The sequence below is a fragment of the Hyaena hyaena genome, unplaced genomic scaffold (genome assembly GCF_003009895.1).
Source record: "Hyaena hyaena isolate Hyena2069 unplaced genomic scaffold, ASM300989v1 scaffold_348, whole genome shotgun sequence".
NCBI classification, from domain to species: Eukaryota; Metazoa; Chordata; class Mammalia; order Carnivora; family Hyaenidae; genus Hyaena; species Hyaena hyaena.
The window spans coordinates 121438-139906 of record NW_024080981.1 but is presented as its reverse complement, the minus strand read 5'-3'; the positions used below and the strand labels follow the sequence as shown (position 1 = coordinate 139906).

Below are 18469 nucleotides of genomic sequence, written 5' to 3'. Positions count from 1 at the left end.
TTTTTTTTTTTTTTTTTTTTTGGTGATATTTATTGCATTGGAGTTGGGGGTCAGGGGTGAGGGGAAGCTCTGAGCACTAAGAAACGGCAAGAGTCCTTTATCCAGCGATAGTCATTCAGGAGAGAAGGCTAACTTGAATGCCAGAGCCATGCACCACAGCCAAAAACTAAGAATTAAATTAAGCAAAGAAAAATTTAAAAAGTCATCTGACGATGTAAAAAAGCCACTGATGGTGTTAGAAGTTAGGGACCTGGTACTTTTGTTGGGAAGCAGTGAAGAAGTGGGTACCAGGGGGCTTCTGAGGTTCTGGTCATGTTCTAGTCCTTGATGTGGGTGTACTGATACCAGTGTGGTCATTTTGTGACAGCTCATCAGCTATACAGTAATGATTTGAGCACTTTTCTGCATATATGTTCTAATTCAATAAAAAAGTGTTTTGAAAAATAAAAATGCTAATAAAAATCTGCTAATATATGCATCTTATTTGGATCTTGATTTGAAAAGGCAAACTAAGAAACAAACCAAAAAATCCCCCATTTATGACACAATAGGGGAGATTGGAACACTGACTGGATACTTTCCCCAGTCTGAGAAAATTATTCTAAATTTTTTGGAGTAATAGTGGTATTTTATTATGTGCTTGGAGTCCTTACGACTAGAAATGCATAGTAAAATAATTGCATATGAAATGATATGATGTCTGAGATTTGCTTTAGAATAATTTAAGCTGGAATGGAGAGTGGGTGGGGGACAGAGAAATTAAGTGTGGCCATGAATTGATAATTAATGAAGCTGGTGATGGGTACATGGAGATTCACTCTATTGTTCCCCCTGCTCTTATATATCTTTGAAAAAATGTATATAATTCAAAGCTTTTTGAAAAGCAAAAGTATTCTATGATGTTGTAAAGCAGAAGAGTGGTTTCCTTTGGGTAGGAGAATGTACTGGTAAGGGGCATGTGGTGAACCTTGTGGGGGTTAGGTGGAGGGGACTAGCACCATAGACATGGCCTCTGTGGTGCAGGCCAGGGGCCTGACACTTTGTGCAGCAAAATGCATTTTCCTGCAGTATCTCCATCTCTTAGCATTGCCTAACTGGCATACAGTGTGCCAGATTTATGCCATCTCTTGTGTCTGAAGTGGCTAATTCCCACTGTGGGCAAGGGAAGAACTGGGCTTGACAAAAGCAGTTTCAATTTCCACATAGCACATGCAGAGATGTCCTCTTTCCCTGAGGCTTTCCCCCCAATCCTCTGACTAGATAATGCCAGCCACTGTTGCAGGGGAGGAAGAAGAACAGAGGCCTGAGACCCTGCAAAATGAGTGACATGTCTAGGAGCATGGCACAATCAAGATTGGCACAAGACCACCCAAGAGCCTGCAGCAGCTCCTCTCAGATGTCTGAAGCCAATAACAAGAGCCCCAAGGTTCAAGAGGCAAACAAACAAGCAGTGGCCCACTGAAGACCCCCTGTTCCCAAACTACTATATCTGCAATGAAAATGTCAGAAGGTCTTGTGGTTACTGTAATTCTACAATTGGCTTATGTTAGTAAAATAGAAACGAAACAAATATGCTCATCCTGGGATCCTTGAGGTTAAGAAACTGCTGGCACTGAGAGCATACCTTTCCTCAGCCGGACACTAATCCCCTTTTCAGGGCTAGAAAGAATAAAAACTTGAAAAATACTCATCTATTGGACTAGTGGAATCTTTCCATGGGCCTTTTCATGCACCCACATCCCTTTAGAAGCAATGATCCAAGATGGAGCTGAAAGTCTGCACCCCCCCTCCCAGTGGGAAAGGGAAGGAGAGGAGGAGGGGACTGGCGGTGCTCTAGGAGGGGCCTACTGGATTGGTTTTTTTCTCTCCAAATTAGACCTCTTTTTTGCCTTACAGATGAAGAGACTGAGGCCCACATGGGGGGAAGGGCTGTGCCCAAAGTCACACAACTGATTTGAGGCAGGGCCTGGACTAGAGCAAGGTTTCCTGGTTTGATGGGGCCCTTGCCAACCCACCCCACTGCCACCTCTTCAGCTCTTTGCTGACATCATGGGTTGCCATGTTGACAGTGTCTTAACACCACTTACTGTGGCCCTTCCCCCATCCCCAAGGGTACTTTCCATCTTAACAGCCCCTCCTCCTCAGTGTTCTTTATTCTGCTCCTCCAGCTTCTTCCGCGCCCCCCCCCCCCCCCCCCCCCCCCCCGCCAGACCCCTTTTTTGCCCTGGCCATTAACCATACCAGCTCTTCCAAACAGTCCAACTCATATCTGGAGGGATATGACTGGAAATTCTTAGCACGCATTCAGAAATACTTGCCAAACCCCTGCTGAGGCCAGCGCCCACACCCCAGGGCACCAGTGGGCCAGCAGGGAGTCCCACAGCCCCTCCCGTGAGGAGATAAAGCTGTCGGTGGTGAAGAGAGAAGCCACCTCTCCTCTCCCCAAAACAGATAAGGAAGTGCCCAGTGCCATGGAGACTTCTAGAACTGAAACCATCTCAAAAACATGAAGCAGCCATCTTCTACTCAAAAAAGTGAGAAGTGCAGGGGCCTACCTTCCTAGCAAAATCCCAGGGCCAGAAGAAAGTGTGAGGGAAGCTGGCTGCTCTAGGGAAATCTGCCTTTGGAAAAGGGGGGGTGGGGATTGAAATCTAGGACCCAAACATCACACCTCAGAGAGTAACATTTTTGGCCTTGGGTTCCAGTCTGTTCGGAGCCCGAGACCGGACAGGGTGGGGGAAGAGGGAGAAGGGAGGAAAGGGGAAGCTGGTGCCGTAAGTGGGGTGGTTATAACTGGGGCTAGAATCCTTGGACTCAACTGGGGCTCCCGCCTGGGACTGGCACCAATTGGAGCAGTAGGAAGGGAAGCAAGTAAAGTCAGAGTTATCTGGCACAGTGCCTGGTAGTTTGTAGGCGCTCAGAAAAAGAAATCTAAATGAGAAGACAGACTAGCCAACACTCCAGCATTTAGGTGCAGTTTCGCGCCCGGAGCCCGAGCGCCTTTCTGGGCGCCACCTTCCCAAAGTCTCCCCGGGTCCTCAAAAGCACGAGCCTACCCAGGTCGGTTATCCCGCGGGCCACTCGCCTCTTCCCAGAAGACTCAGAGGGAGAGGTGTGTTCATCTCCCGGCGGTCACCGTGGTTTTGGAGAGCGGGAGTCTGGAGACGGGAGCGGCCAGGGGACAGGCGTCCCACCTTCCTTCCTGGGCACCCCTTCAGCCAGCCCATCCTAGAGGGAGCGGGTTGGAGGCTGGCGGCGCGGCGCGTGGACCCGGGGCCCGGCTCGCCCGCACGGGGGCTAGGAAAAGGTGGGCGCGGGGCTGGAGGAACACGGGCGCAGGGTTCCGGGGAACTGGCCTAGCTCCAAGGGAGAGGGAGCTGGGCGCGGAGGGCTCCTGGGTCCCTGGATGGAGACTCACCTAGACGGAAGAATTATTGACAGGCCCAGAAGGATCAGGAGAACTTTGGTTAACATCGTGGCGCGGACCGGCGCGACCACCTGTGCGGAGGTCGCTGCGCACGGTCTGGCCGCACAGAGCGCGACGTGCAGGGTTTTGTTGGGCTCCAACTTCCACTCCTCCCACTCGCCCCGCCCCGCGCCCCCCCTGGTCCCGCCCCCTAAGCCCCGATGGAAATCTCCGACGACGTGTTAGCTGCTGCGGTGCAGAGTGGGATGGGATAGGCTCCGGCGGGAGGGGTGGAGAGAGGGAGGAGGAGGGAAAAGAGGAGGGAGCCCTGTCGCCAAGGCCCCCCGCCCCCCGCCGCCACGACTGCAGCGCGGCCAGACCGCCAGGGGCGGGGGACGGGGGAAGGGGGGAAGGGAGGAAGAGGCGAGCTGGCGGCAAGGGCCCCAGGCAGGGGAAACCAGAGGCCCGAGGCTGCGGCCACAAGGGCAGCCACAGACTAGGTCGGGCTGGGCAAGATGGGGGACTGGGTGGGCTCCTGCCTCCTTCTAGACCCCTCTCAGCTCGCTGGCACAGCGTGGGGTCGGACTGTGGCCTGCAGCCCTCCCCTATCACCTGTTGCTTGCCTAGGTCACTTAACTTCTGAGATTTCCCCTACCCTCCCTCCAGACCTTCCAGTATTTTCAGAGTACATCTCTTGGCACCAGAAGGAAGCTGGGTCACTGCGTACCTTCCTTGGCACAGAGGAAGAAAAGAAACTTGGGGAGGTCTCCTCAGCTGGCTCTGATGTACTCCACAGGCCAGTTTCCCAGGTATTTGGGGGCAGGGAAAGACCCATAAGGAGGACCAAGTCTAGGCATTCCCTGGAGCACTTTCCCTGAACCACAATGAAGCACTGACTGTCGCAGTGTGGCCCCAGGTTTAGTCCTGGGGCTTGGGTGTTAGAGGGACCATTTGGGATTGGGACACCTTGGAAACCTCCTCTCCAAGACTGGCTGGCCAAAACTTTCTGGAGACTTGGCTCTTCATCATGCCAGAAGTAGAAGTGAGAAGGCACTGGAGGGTGGGGATGGGGGTAGGCTCAATGTCCCCATTAAGTAAGGATAGCTGAAGAGTCTCAGGCATCCCTGGCCTTTCTCTTTGTCACGTAAACCTTCATGATTCACTTGAGAGTGGAAAAGATTGCAGAGATTTGCCCATCAAGCTGATGCCAAACATTAACAGCATCCTCACCTGTTGCTCTAGAAGGCACTGTGTGCATCTTATCTAGCGGGATGGCTCCTTGGAGAGCCTTTGGTATACCAAGCTAGTCTCACAGACCCTCTCCACCACCCGACCCCTATCCCATCACTCTGCTTTGTCATCTCCACAACATTGCCCACCAAGTAATGATTTTCTTAGACATTTTGGGGGGAGCTTATTTATCGTGGGTTTCCTTCATTGGTATAAGCTCAGTGACAGAAACCAAGCCAAACCAAACCAAAAAACGTCTGTCTGGTTTTCCACCATATCCCTGAAACTTCAGTGAGTTCTGGGCACACAGTAGATACTCAACAAATATTTGTTTTTGACCTGTGTGCAGTTGTGTGTGTGCTGGTGCCACTGAGGTTACGGGGACCTGGGTTCCTTTCAGTCTCCGTGCAAGAAAGAAGACCGCAGGACACGTTCAGGCCTCCTTGTGTGCATGCTTCCTAGCCCTGTGGCGGGGCAAGCTTCATGGGCTTGTAACTTGTCCAGAAGAGCCGCATTTTGTTTAATGCTTTGCTGTCCTCCTCTTGAAATTCTTAATAATTTTTTAAAACTGGCCCTGCAGTTTTCTTTTTCCCTTGCCCTGCAAATTACGTAGCCACCCTTGCCCTAGGGAGACATGCTGCAGAGCAGAGAACAGGCAAACAGAGCATTCCTGAGCTTACTACAAGGAGAAAGCTGCCAACCATCTGCCTGCCTTTCTGTTCAGTACCAGAGTGCTGTGCAGAGGGGTCTTTGGCTTGTAGTGCCTTACATGGATATCTCTTCCTCCACTGACATTGGAGTTCCAAGAGAGGGAGGTTTGTCTGGTTTCTCTGTATTCTCCTAGGTTGAGTGCAGTGCTTGATGACTGGCATTAGTTGTATTTGCTGAATAAGAGACTGAGTCCCAGGAAGTCAAAAAAGCCAAGCAGTTATAGCTTCCAGGTCAGACGCCCCTCCTGGGGCACCTTTCTCTTAAGGGTGGAGATTAATCACACTTTGCCATCTTCCTTACCCATCTCATCCAATAGGATGGCTGCCAGGACCTGCCGAAACTCCTGAGCCTTATAAAGGGTGGGTTCTGATTATTGTGTTGCACTCTCCATGTACTTCCTGCATGCCTGTCTGTACGAAGCCATGGACTTGGCAATGGAGGGATATACAGCAATGATCTTGCCTTTCACACATATGGCTCAAAAGAGAAGGGATTTCTCTCAGAAATTACTAGCACAAGGTAGAAAATCATGATTGCCCTGGAGTTCCCAGAAAGAAAGGCCTTCTTCTGGCTGGGCAGTTCTGGAAACTGCAGGGCAGGTGGAGGAGCCTATGCTTTACATGGGCTTGAGAACTGCAGCAATAGATACGCCTTACTGGCAGAGGTGCAGAGATGGGCATTCCAAGCATAGAGCCAGCCAACGTGTCGAAATCAGAAGTGTGCGGTGCTTGATAGAAAACAAGGAGGAGTTTGTGGGAACATTTGCATGAAGAAGCATTGTGGGAGATAAAGCTGGAGTGGCAGGCTGGACAAGCTAGTGCTGGGCCTTGAATGCAGAGCCAAGAACTTGAACTTTTTAATGTAGTCAAAGGGGACGTGACAGAAGAATTTCAAACAGGGAAATTGCGTATCAGAACTGTTCTTCAAAGAGGCCCCTCTGATAGGCAATAGTGTTTGCAGGAAGGAGAGACTGGAGCCTTTTTTCTCCCCAAAAAGGAGTTGTATGAATCTGAATGAGAGCAGAGCCACCAGTATGGTTAGGAGGGAGACATCAACATGGGAGAGTTTTAACAGACACAACTGTCTGTTTAACAGACAGTTTAACAGGCTAACGAGTTAGACGAATGGGAGAGGAGGCAAAGCAGATTGGATTGCTAGAGAAGATGCAGGGTCTTCCACAGGTAACCAGGGTGGCAGAACAGTAATAGGGAAGGCAGAAGGAGGAGGGGGAGGGCTTTTAGTCACAGTAATGAGAATAGTCCCTTGAATTTTGTGTTTCACTTTCTAATATTCTAATAACCTGCACATTTATTGTCTAGATGTGTGTGTGTGTGTGTGTGTGTGTGCGCGCGTGCACGTGTGTGTTTTACTATCCTGGGCTGATTACTTCAAATGTATCTGTCTACAACTTGATTTTCATGCTGGAGAAAAACAAAGAAGTTAATTTAATGGCTGTATTTTCATAACTAAACCAAGCTACCCATTGATCAGAATGGCCATGAGCAACCCTTTTGTCAGTTGTGAAAGATCACATTTAATGACCAATACCAAACCACCAAATGTCCTGCTATACATGTGGTTTAGGGGTAAAACCAGAGCTGTTGGTCATAAAGTCTGTGTGTTCCTGTCCAGCTTGGTGCAAACTATAATACATGCACAGCGTGTTTTTCCTATTAGGCCAAGGGAAAACTATCAGCCCCAACTGGTTGTGTAAGATTCTTAGCTAGTTAAGTATGGGCTTACAACAAGGGATGGAGAAGCAAACAGGGGACAAGCAGGCTTCAGAGCAGATAGACAGTAGAAGTAGAGGCAGTAATTAGGTCCGTGTGCTCCACTATAGGTGGGACTCGGTTTGAATTTCAGATCCTCCATTAGATACTAGCTGAATGAACAAAAATTATGTGCCATCGCCACCATGACTATTATTAGGGAATTATTGATAAATAGCACTGCAGGCACATCTGGCATTCCTGAGATCTTGGACAGCACCCAGGAAGTGTCTGACCAGGGAGCAAAAGCCCAGCCCCAGATATGCATGGCAGAGTAAAGCTCCTGTTTCAGGAGGGTGGGAATGGAGTGGACAGAACACATTCTAGATGTTGGGAAACTGGACGACTGAATGAACACCCCAGCCCGAGGGAGGAAAAGCTTGGCTGGGGCTGGAGATTGAGAGTCAGCACATGGATGCTCTTCAAATCCATGGGACTAGGTGCAATCACCCAGGGAGAAAGAAGATGGCATAAGCCTGAGTCCTGAGAGCTGTCACAGCAGCCAACAGATGAGAGGAGAATTTCTACTAAGATGGCAGGTTCAACAATGTTCTAGTAAGACAAGGATTAAATGATACCCATTGGGTTGGCTTATCAACAGGGAAGTCATTCACAAGCTTGACACAAGCTGTTGCAGTAGAGCAGTGGGGCGGGCACCAGTTTACAGAGGGTTGAAAAGTGCAGGAAAGGGGAAATGAGAGGAGGGAGAATATGAACACAGACAGCTTATTTGAGAAGTCTGGTTGGAAAGCAGGAAAAGTTGTCACTATCTCCCAGATCAAAAATGAGAATGGGAGCTTAATGCAGGGGCCATGTCTGATTCTTTGCTGGGTCAGTCCCCAGAGCCTTGTAGAAGAAGAGAAAGAGGCTCAAAGGAGGAGCTAACAATGGTGGCAAATGCTGCTGGGAAGCAGCTGAGAGTAATGAGGTCTAGAAAGTGTCTTCTCTGAGGAGTGAATGTGTTGAGGTGTGGATGTGAGATCAGAAAACATAAACAACTTCTCAAGAAGTTTACCATGAAGGAGGAGAGAGTACAATAGCTAGAGGGAAGCAAATATTTGGAAAATTCTGATTTTTGTGTTTTAAAGATGAATGAGACAGAGCATGTTTATAGGCTACAAGGAAGAAGCTAATTGAGTGGAAGTGGGAGGGGAGTAAGTTCTTAAGGAGGTAGTTGGGTAGAGTCAGAGCCCAGTGTGCAGAATTGGTCTACTAGTGGAGGATGAACACATCTTCCTCAGAGGAGGGAGGGAGGAAAGGCAAGGAGATCAAAGAGACAGGCTCATTAATTTATTCAGCCAACACTTGTTACCACATGCCAGGCACTGTCCTAGGTGCCAAAGAAAGAAGAAGAAACAAAATTGCTGCCTTTGTGGGGCACACATTCCAGAGGAGGAGGCTAACCATAAAAATACATACAATAGGTAAATTTCTAGCACTTTAGAGGGCAAGAAGTGGCTTGGAGAAAAATAACAAGCAGAGTAAAGTAAGTAGGATTAAGAGTGCTGCGAAGAGTGTGTTACAATTTTACATAGGATGGTCAGGGAGAGCATCACTAAGAAGGTGGCACTGGGCAAGGCAAATGTCTGAAGGAACAGTGTTCTAGTACAAAGGAACAGACAACAAAAATTATATAAAGACAGAGCATGCCTGGCATGCTCCAGGAATAACAAGAAAGCCTGTGTACCTGGAGGAGAGTGAACAAGAAGGAGTTAGTGAGAGATGAGATCAGAGAGATAATGGCGTGGGGCTGTCAAATCACGTGTCACTGAAAGAACATTAACTTTTAATCTGCTTAAAAATGGAAGCCATTAGGGGCGCCTGGGTGGCTTAGTCAGTTAAGCGTCCGACTTTCGCTTAGGTCATGATCTCGCGGTTCGTGGGTTCGGGCCCCGCGTCGGGCTCTGTGCTGACTGCCAGTTCAGAGCCTGGAGCCTGTTTCAGAGTCTGTGACTCCCTCTTCTCTCTGACCCTCCCCTGCTCACGCTGTCTCTTTCTCTCTCTCCTAGAAATAAAATAAAAAAATATATTAAAAAAATGGAAGCCATTATGAGCAAAGGAGTGACATAATATGGCATTGAGATGGCATTTAAACAATGGGACTAGATGAAATGAACATAAGAGTGAGTGTAGCTACAGAAGTGAACCAAGGATTGAGCTCCAAGGTACTCTAGTAGTAGAAGACCAGGGAGGAGAGAAGGAGCCAGCCAAAAAGACTGAGAAAGTTACCAGTGAGGTGAGAGGATACTCAAGAGTGAGACATCGTAGAGGTCAAGGAGAGAGGAATTCAATTGTCAACTGCTGCTGGAAGGTGAAGTGGGATTAGACTAAGACTTGACCATTGTAGTTAGCAATATATGTCATTAATGACCTTGACAAAAAAAAAAAAAAAAAGATTGTATGGTGTGTTTTTGGAAAGGTGGGGCATTGGAGATAAGGAGCATAGACAATTCCTTGGGGGAATTTTGTTGCAGAGAACAGCAGCTAAATGGGACAGTTGTCGGAGAAGGAAGGAGGCTCAAGAGGTTATAAGGGAGAAGTGACAGCCTGTGTATATGCCGATGGGAATCCCCAAGTATAGAGTGAAAACTTTATGCTACACTGCAGTGAGGGTGAGGATGATGTCGTTACGTGAGCCAGAGGGAATAACCATTCCAAATAATGGTTTGGAACCAGTTTTGCAGAAGGTGACAACCCTACCTGAGACCCTAAGGGACATGGAGAACAAGAGAATAAGCTGCTTCACGTGGCCCCCAAAGCTGATGCCCTATCCCAGTGTATTGACCGGATTAATGACGGAGTGTGTGAATGAGGGACCTGCAGGGGAGGCCATGTCCTCCAGATGGAGAGGAGCTAGAGCTGGATTTAGATAAAGAGTTGGGAAGGTGGAGGCATCTGTCCAATAGAGCAAGGTGCTAGTGGGCTAATGGGAGATTTTGAAAATGCAGAGGGTTGCCCGAGTGATTGGGACTCTGATTAAAGCTGCAGAAGCACAGAGCAGTGCAGGAATGGGCGTGCTATATAGAGAGCAACGAGCACAGACTTACCTTGGAACACTGGGGTGTGGAATGTGGTGGGTCTTGTTGTAGTTTGAGGGAGATGATTACCTGCACCCCTGCTCCTTCCTGTCCAAATTCAGAGTACTTAAAAAATAAGATACAGGAGTCAGGCAGATCGAGAAGAACAGATACTTCCCCACATCCCGTAGTAAAGGGAGCAGAGGCTCCAAATTGGAGTCCAGAAATTCCACCCTATCCCTCACGGCTACCTCAAATTAAACATTAACTACCTTTCCTGAGGATATGCAGCTGCAGAAGGTATATGGCCTTCCTGTGTACTCTAGAAGTCTGAAAAAGAATAAACAAGGATCACTGTGTTTTCCTTTGGTCAGGTAGGCCACTGCTTCTCCTTAGGGAGAAGTTAGGGAGCAGAAATGTTTCTCACATAGGGCAGGCAACTGAGGTTTCTTGTTATATGAGCAAAGTGGAGACACTAAATAGAAAAGAAATAATTTCTCCTATAATCTCCAGGTTTTTATTCCTTTGAGCCACTTAAGCTTAATGATTAAGTCTAAGATTAACCATTGGTTGAGCTACAACTCTCATATTTGTAGCAGAGACTGGGGGGAATGGGACGATATATCAAAAGCCCTTGCTTACAGAGAGTCCTGTTCTCCCTTTCTTTTTCTTTCTCTCTTTTTTTTTTTTTTTAGTGTTTCTTAAAATTTATTTTTGAGAGACAGAGCACAAGTGGGGGAGAGGCAGAGAGAGAGGGAGACACAGAATCTGAGGCCGACTCCAGGCTCTGAGCGCTCAACAGAGCCTGACATGGGGCTTGAACTCACGAACTGTGAGATCATGACTTGAGCCGAAGTCAGGTGCTTAACTGACTGAGCCCCCCGGATGCCCCTGTTCTCCCTTTCACGAAACTCTTCCGCAGTTACCAACTCCTGTCCTCTTTGTGTATTCTTCTGTGTGCAGGGAGGAGCTAACACTTCAAACCTTCCCTCTCCTTTCTCTCAGATGCTCTTCTGGGTGCTGAGGATCTAGTGATAAGCCAGACTAAGCCCCTGCCTTCATGAAGCTTACATTCTTATGAAAGAAAAGAATCAATTCACAGACAAGGAAATAAATCTAATAGTTTCCAGTACAAAATACCATGGGGCCATTAAAAGTGGTAATATAGCCATGAATAACTGCAGGAGAAGAACAGCAGCCTATCAATCTGGTCAGGGTGTGGATAGTGTCCTGAGCGCCTTCTGGGCCTTTTGGGCCGCTTGGACACCCAGGGCAATCAGCTCTGAAACCAGCTTTACCATCTTTCATTCCAACGTGGAATATAGAGAGCACGAGGAAGGTAAAATGACAAGGCTGTTAATATATGAGAGGCTGCCAAGCCATTATCGTTTATTTCAAGTGGTGGTAAAAGCAGATGACTCATCCCTCAGAGCTGCAGGACTTTGCAGCAAACTATTTGGATGGTTTGCTGGCTTGCCTGTTTTTCCAAGCCTGAAGTTCAGGGGACAGGGCTTCTGAGCACAAACAGCCTTGAGGGGCTGCATTTCTTCACTCCAGCTCCAAGAAAGACTTTTGTAACTGTCAAAGGTCCCAAGGGAATAAACAGATTCTTCAACAATGACTGGGAACAGGGTGGTTTCCTGGTGGGGATGGAGCTAGGTAGCTAGATGGAAGAGTCTGTGTTCTACTTGCCCTCCCTCAGCAGACGCACTTCCTTGCCTTTTAGATTAAGGAGGAAAGAAAGGAGTCTTTTGTTAGAATTCCCAAGAGAGGCACCTTTTCTCTGGTGCTCTGAGCAAATGTAGCCTATTTATGAAAGGCATTTCTCCTCCTAAGGCTTTGAAAAACGGATTGGCAAGTTCCTGCTGGGCCCAGCTGCCAATCATTTGTAAGAATTGAGAGTGTTGAACTTGATTAAGTGGACTGAGAGGCCCCATCTATGGAAGCTCCACCATTGACTCTACAATGTGAAGCAGCCTGTTCTACAAAAGAGATTGGTTCCAATAGACTGGGAGGTGAATTCACAAGGAAGGATGTGGTTTTGTTGTAAAAAGGTCTTTGTAAAGAACAGATGTCCTTTCTATTCTGATGCATCATCAATAATATTACTGGCTGGGCCTCAGTTCCAAAATTATTAGGGCTAGTACTCTTATATGAAATAGAAAGGGCTCCATGGTGGGCCAAATAAATTTGAGACTTCCTATTTCTATGGGCAAATTTGACAGGAGAAAAAAAATAGAGAATATATTTTCATCTCTGGGAGTTTAGTATGATGGGCTGTAAAAGGAATCAGGATTTGGAAGGGACTGTAAAATATTTATTTGATGAAGCTGGCACTAACTTCCTTCTGAAATAGGAATCTCTCTTTTTTAAATTTTTTAATGTTTTTTATTTATTTCTGAGAGAGAGAGAGAGAGAGACAGCATGAGCAGGGGAGGGTCAGAGAGAGAGGGAGACACAGAATCTGAAACAGGCTCCGGGCTCTGAGCTAGCTGTCAGCACAGAACTTGATGCAGGTCTCGAACCCACAAACTGTGATATCATGACCTGAGCTGAAGTCGGACGCTTAACTGACTGAGCCACCCAGGCACCCTGAAATAGGAATCTCTTTTATAGTCTCCCCTCACAAGTGGGGCATTCAACCTTAGATTGAATCAAGGATAGACTTCCCACTACTCACAGCGCATGCTGTGTCACTTTTAGACTAGCTGTACAGTAAAAAAAAAAAAAAAAAAGTCCTTTGACATAAGTAAAGAATTACCTGAGAGAAGGTAGAGAGGCCAGTCAGACTCCTTGCTTTTCAACTCTAAATTGGCCAGGACAAAGCACTTAAAGTTGAAATTAGAGAGCCCATCCCTACTACTCTTTTGCCCTGCCCACATAGGCAGGCATGGTTTGAGGTCCCCCTCTATTGATAGGCTCTCTGGGACATTCTGGGATCATTTTCACACACACAAATAAAGAAGGTGATACATTATACTAATGCTTCTGCTACTATATGGACCAAAGATTAGTCAAGAATATAGAGAGATTGCACTCATCTGGATGCCCCAAAGTAAGCACTAAAGCCTCTGCCATTTCTTCATAGGCAAGCCCTTAGGACTTCACTCAGAGCCTGTTTACATTTAGTATACATACAGTTCTAAATATCCTGTGGAAATCTGGTTACCCAACCCACTGCAATTTAGTAGCACAATTAGAAGGGACCATGGCTCATTCACCTGATAATTCAGACTGCAAATAATTTTTGTATTGTCATAATCAATGCAATTAGCCATAATTTTCAGTGTGTTCTTGGGGAAATTACTTTCCTTTTCTGAGCCTATTTCTACTTTTATTCGTTTGCTTGTTTGATTTGAGAAAGATGATAACTCCGTTGCATACTTTGCAGGCCTGTGTTTTTGCTTGAGTCAGTTATTGTGTTGGAACACTTACAATGCTTTTAGCTGCAAGTAATGAAAACCCTTGCTTAGATCGACTCAGACAACAAAACATTTATAACAGGAGGTCCAAAGGTATGTGGCCTGTTGAGTTGCTTAATTCAGCAGCCCAACAATGTCATTGAGGACCGTCTCACACACAACACAATGTAGATGTAGTTGACTTTTTTTAATGGCAGAACTTGAACTCGAACGAGAGCTGAACTTAAAGACATCTGACAGATAACCCAGAGCCCTGTCCAATGCTCCTGCTCTTAGAATTTTGGATATCCCATACTTAGCAATTACGTTCTGTGTCAGGCTGTGTTGGGGTAAAAAAATCACTGGAAGTTGAAGAAAGTTATGTCAGGGAAGCCTTTGGTATCAATTGGTTGTAAAATTTCATAACTCCATGAAGGATCGAATTCTATGATAAGGTTGAAGGTATATCAGAATAAAAAAGGGTCACAGGGGTCAGAGAGACATGGTCTGTTTAGGATGCTTCTGATTAGGAGTGGATACTTAGAGGGATAGGGTGGGAAGTGAAGCTGGCATATATCTTTAGTGCCAAGGTGTTGATACTGGGTTATATATTTTAGGGAACATTGCATGATTGAAGTAGATGAGTTTGGCATAGTCAGATTTATGTTCTTGAAAGATTAGTATGACTGCCATGGCAAGCATGAATTTGGAAATGTAGAATAGGAGACTGGAGGGAGCTGAATCTCTTAAGATGCTATTGCAATGCTCCAGGACAAAAGTACTGAGAATCTGACCTAGATCAGAGCAGAGGGGATAGAGAGAAAGGGCTAAGGGTCCTTCAGGTTTTAGTTTCAGCCTGTTTGTTGCTGACATATTGGATGTGGGTAGTGAAGGAGGGTTCATCCTATGGGATGGCCCTGTAGTGCCTCAAGTTTCCTTCACTGAGATAGGCTCCTGAGGAGAGATAGAATGCCCTGCAATGGAAAATAAAAGTTTTGGTAGTTTGGAATATGTTGACTCTGAGGTGTCTGTAGGATGTCCAAGTGGAAAGTTCCGGGAGGCAGTTGAATATATCAAGCTGGAGCTTAGGACAGAGGTCTAGGTTTGAGACTGATTTATTAATATTATGACTGATATTGTATATCACTTTCTGTTTTAAAAAGCATCTTCATCTTCATGATTTTATTTAATCCTTACTCTAATCTATGAGGTAGACATTATTTTTCTCACTTCCCAGCTGAGGCAACTGAGTCCCAGAGAAATTAGATGACTTGCCTCAAATCATCCAGCCAGGGAGTAACAGAGCTGGGGCTGGAATGCGGGTCCCCCAATACAGAATGCCACACATTTACTACTGTTGTTCAAATAGCAAAGTCAGTTGCACAGAGATAGTGGGAGAAGCCGTGGGAATTGCTGAAGTCCCGCAGAAAACTTCTGAAGAACAAGAAGAGAGTTGGGAAGAAGATGGAACCCTGGAATTTTCATGGAGGCAAACATGAGCTGCCTGCAGCTGGGTCTACAGAATTCTGATCAATGTGATGTTATGATTCTCCTTGCCTTTGGACCTCATTGGGCTCCTAGCCCTGGGGATGCTGCAACTTTGCCTTTTCAAGTTTTCTTCCCAAACCTACTCTAACCCCCTCCTCTCTGTGCTTCTACTGATGTTATTCAGTTTGTATTTTGGATCTTGGCTCTGTTAACTTGTCTTGAGGTTCTTTTTTTTAATGTTTTTTAAATTTATTTCTGAGAGAGAGAGGCAGCATGAGCAGGGGAGGGTCAGAAAGAGAGGGAGACACAGAATTGTAAGCAGGCTCCAGGCTCTGAGCTAGCTGTCAGCACAGAGCCCGATGTGGGGCTTGAACCCACAAGCTGTGAGATCATGACCTGAGCTGAAGTCGGAGGCTTAACTGAATGAACCACCCAGGTGCCCCGTGTGTCTTGAGGTTCTGAACCCTGGCTGCATCCCTAGATTGTTGATTCAATGGACCCACCCTGGACCTCCCTGTTTGGGTTTTGGACTCTTTCCAGGGCTTAGGCTGGCTGGGCTTCAGGTTCTGGATGCCAACACCCGGGGAGTGTTATGGGGAAGGAATGAATTCAGACATGTTTCTTTATCCCCTCTCAGACCTGCTTTCCTGCCGAGTAGGTCATGGAGAATGACTGTGATTTGCTTGACTGGCAAACAAACACCAGTGAAGGGTCACATGGCATGTTTGACAGAAATGAGGGCTTTATAATCAACCTCGAGGGCAATTTTCCACCCGTTCCTCGTGGGGAGGTAGTGAAGAAAATTCAAAAAGCAAGCATCAAATTGGGGGTGATTTGGAGGAAGAAAAGTGCCAAGGGAGACAAGGGAAGCTCTGGTTCATGTATTTAGGAAAACTGAAGGCAATTTATTCCCATCCTCAGATCAGGAAAAAGTAAGCAGCAGAACTGTGTTGAGAACAACCATACTTCTTATATCACCTTTTTCAGCCTGGGGAGTGAGGAATCTGCATGAAGGCATCTAAAGGAAGTTCACCACTTTAAGCATCAAGGTTTTTGAAAAGAATTATTTAAACCACATATTAGGAAGAAATAAGCACATCTTCCAGATATGGCACATGTTTCTACCTTAGCAAAATGAAGCACACCGGACATGTGCAACCTCTTCCTAATGATTCCTGGTTATTATTGTGAACTTGATGTCCTGTTTTTGGCCATGACAATTGTTTTCTTGGTTGCTACTTAGATGTAGTCACTACTTCTATGGAAGATGTCCCCAGAGGGTTGTGCTTTTGAGTCAGTGTATCTCTTTTTACAGGATTTCTTGTCTTCCTTCACTATTAATCTGTCAACTGCCACTTCTCATAATTGTCAAGAAGCCCTCTTCTTTAATGAAATCACTTTTCCTTGCTATTTATCATTTGCTTTGACAGTGGAATTTAGATATATATCTTTCACTGAACTTTATGTAACCTAAAGTTTCTGTGCTCTGTTTGAAATCCTGAGTGGGGGAAAAAGGAAAAAAAAATAAGTGTGGAGTTTGAGCTTCATGATTGTGATTTTAGTTGCTCTGAGGCTTCCCTTTCCCCCAACTCAGTTGTATTCTCATTAAGCAGGGCTTATTTGTTCTTTTAGCAAATATTTTCTGAGTACCTACCACATGTCAGAGATTCTTTTAGCCGCTGGGGATATAGAAGTAGGCAAAGCAGAAAATATCCCTGGCCTCATAAAGCTTGCATTTCATGGGAGGGGACACTTTAAAAAATGTGATAGCTGAGAAGATGGAAAATGCTATGAAGGGAAATAAGGCAGTGAAGGGAAATAATGTGTTGAAGTTACAGTTAATTATTTAAATAGGATTCTTTGATTTTTAAGGGGATCAAATGGAGGGAGTGAGCCATGTTGATGTCTAAGGGGAACCCATTCCAGACAGATGGGAACAGGAATACAAAGGCCCTGATGTAGGCGAGTGCATGCCTGATGTGTTGGAGAAATGGCATTGGGCCCGGTATGACTTAAAGAAGAATGGGTAAAGGGGAGAGTCTCAGATGGATGAAGTCAGGGAATTGCCAGGGGCTGGATTCTGAAATACCTTCAGAACCATTGAAAGGAAACCACTTTTCACGCTGAAATGGGGGATCATTAAAAGGATTTTGAGTAGAGAAATGGTGTTATAAACTAAATTGTGTCCCTCCTACTTGGTATGTTGAAGTTCTCACCCCTAGTGCTACAAAATGTGACGGTGTTAGGAGCGAAGGTATTTAAGGAGGTAATTAAGGTAAATGAGGTCATTAGGGTGGAGACCTAATCCAATATGGCTGATGTCCTTATAAGAAGAGGAGATTAGGGAGGCACCTGCGTAGCTCAGGCAGTTAAGAGTCTGACTCTTAATTTCAGTTCAGGTCACGATCTCAGGGTTGTGAGATCAAGCCCTTCATCAAGTTGCACGCTGGGCATGGAGCCTACTTAAGATTCTCTCTCCCTGCCCCTCCCCCTCTTGCGTGTGCGCACACTATCTCTCACTCTTTTTCTCTCTCTAAAAAGCAGAAGAAGAAGAAGAAGAAGAAGAAGAAGAAGAAGAGGAGGAGGAGGAGGAGGAGGAGGAGGAGGAGATTAGGACATAGACATGTACAGAAGACTGGAGACACAGGGAGAAGATGTCCATCTGCAAGCCAAGGAGAGAGTTCTTAGAAGATCATGCTGAAACTTTGATCTGGGACTTACAGCCTCTGAAACTGTGAGAAAATGTCTGTTGTTGAAGCCTCCTAGTCTCTGGTACTTCATTATGGCAGCTCTAGTGGACTCATGCTTAAACTTTAAAAATAGCACCCTGGCCCCTGTGTGAATAAGGAACTATTGAACCACAAGGGTGGCCACATAACTGGCCTGTGGATATGAATATTGAGGGAGCATAGTGAATGTTGTTCAGAAGTGTGTATTGGGTCCAGAGTTGAAGAGGTAAATGAACAAAGGCTTTAACAGATCAGAATGGAGACTATGCCAAAGAGTGCAAGTGACTAGGGGTGCTTGGGTGGCTAAGTCAGTTAAGCATCCGACTTAGGCTCAGGTCATGATCTCACAGTTTGTAGGTTCAAGCCCCACTTCGGGCTCTGTGTTGACAGCTTGCTCAGAGCTTGGAGTCTACTTTGGATTCTGTGTCTTCTTCTCTCTTGGTCCCTCCCCTGCTCACTATGTCTCTCAAAAATAAATAAATGTAAAAAAATTTTTAAAAACAAGAGTTCACGTGATGCATGCAAAATGATTGAGAACTTATTTTAAGTAACAGTACAAAGAATAGAAAAACATCTTGGTCAGCCTATGCCTGAGTCCCCATTTGGGAACGTGCACCATCAAACTGCCAAGGTAGAGAAGTTTCTATTATTATGTGGTTTTGTCCATTTCCTGGGAGGAGGGGACAGTAGGCAAGGCAGAAATTGAGGTGAACAGCTA

The 18469-nt window shown here is 46.1% G+C and overlaps 1 protein-coding gene across 1 annotated transcript in view; it reads right to left on the bottom strand.

The window, feature by feature from the left end:
• GABRE (gamma-aminobutyric acid type A receptor subunit epsilon) overlaps positions 1 to 3474 on the bottom strand; it is an 18532-nt gene extending 15058 nt beyond the window's left edge. The window contains exon 1 of the mRNA XM_039249894.1: positions 3419 to 3474. Within this exon, the coding sequence (XP_039105825.1) occupies positions 3419 to 3474 (56 nt within the window). The remainder of the gene's footprint in view (positions 1 to 3418) is intronic.
• Between the last annotated feature and the right edge of the window lie 14995 nt (positions 3475 to 18469).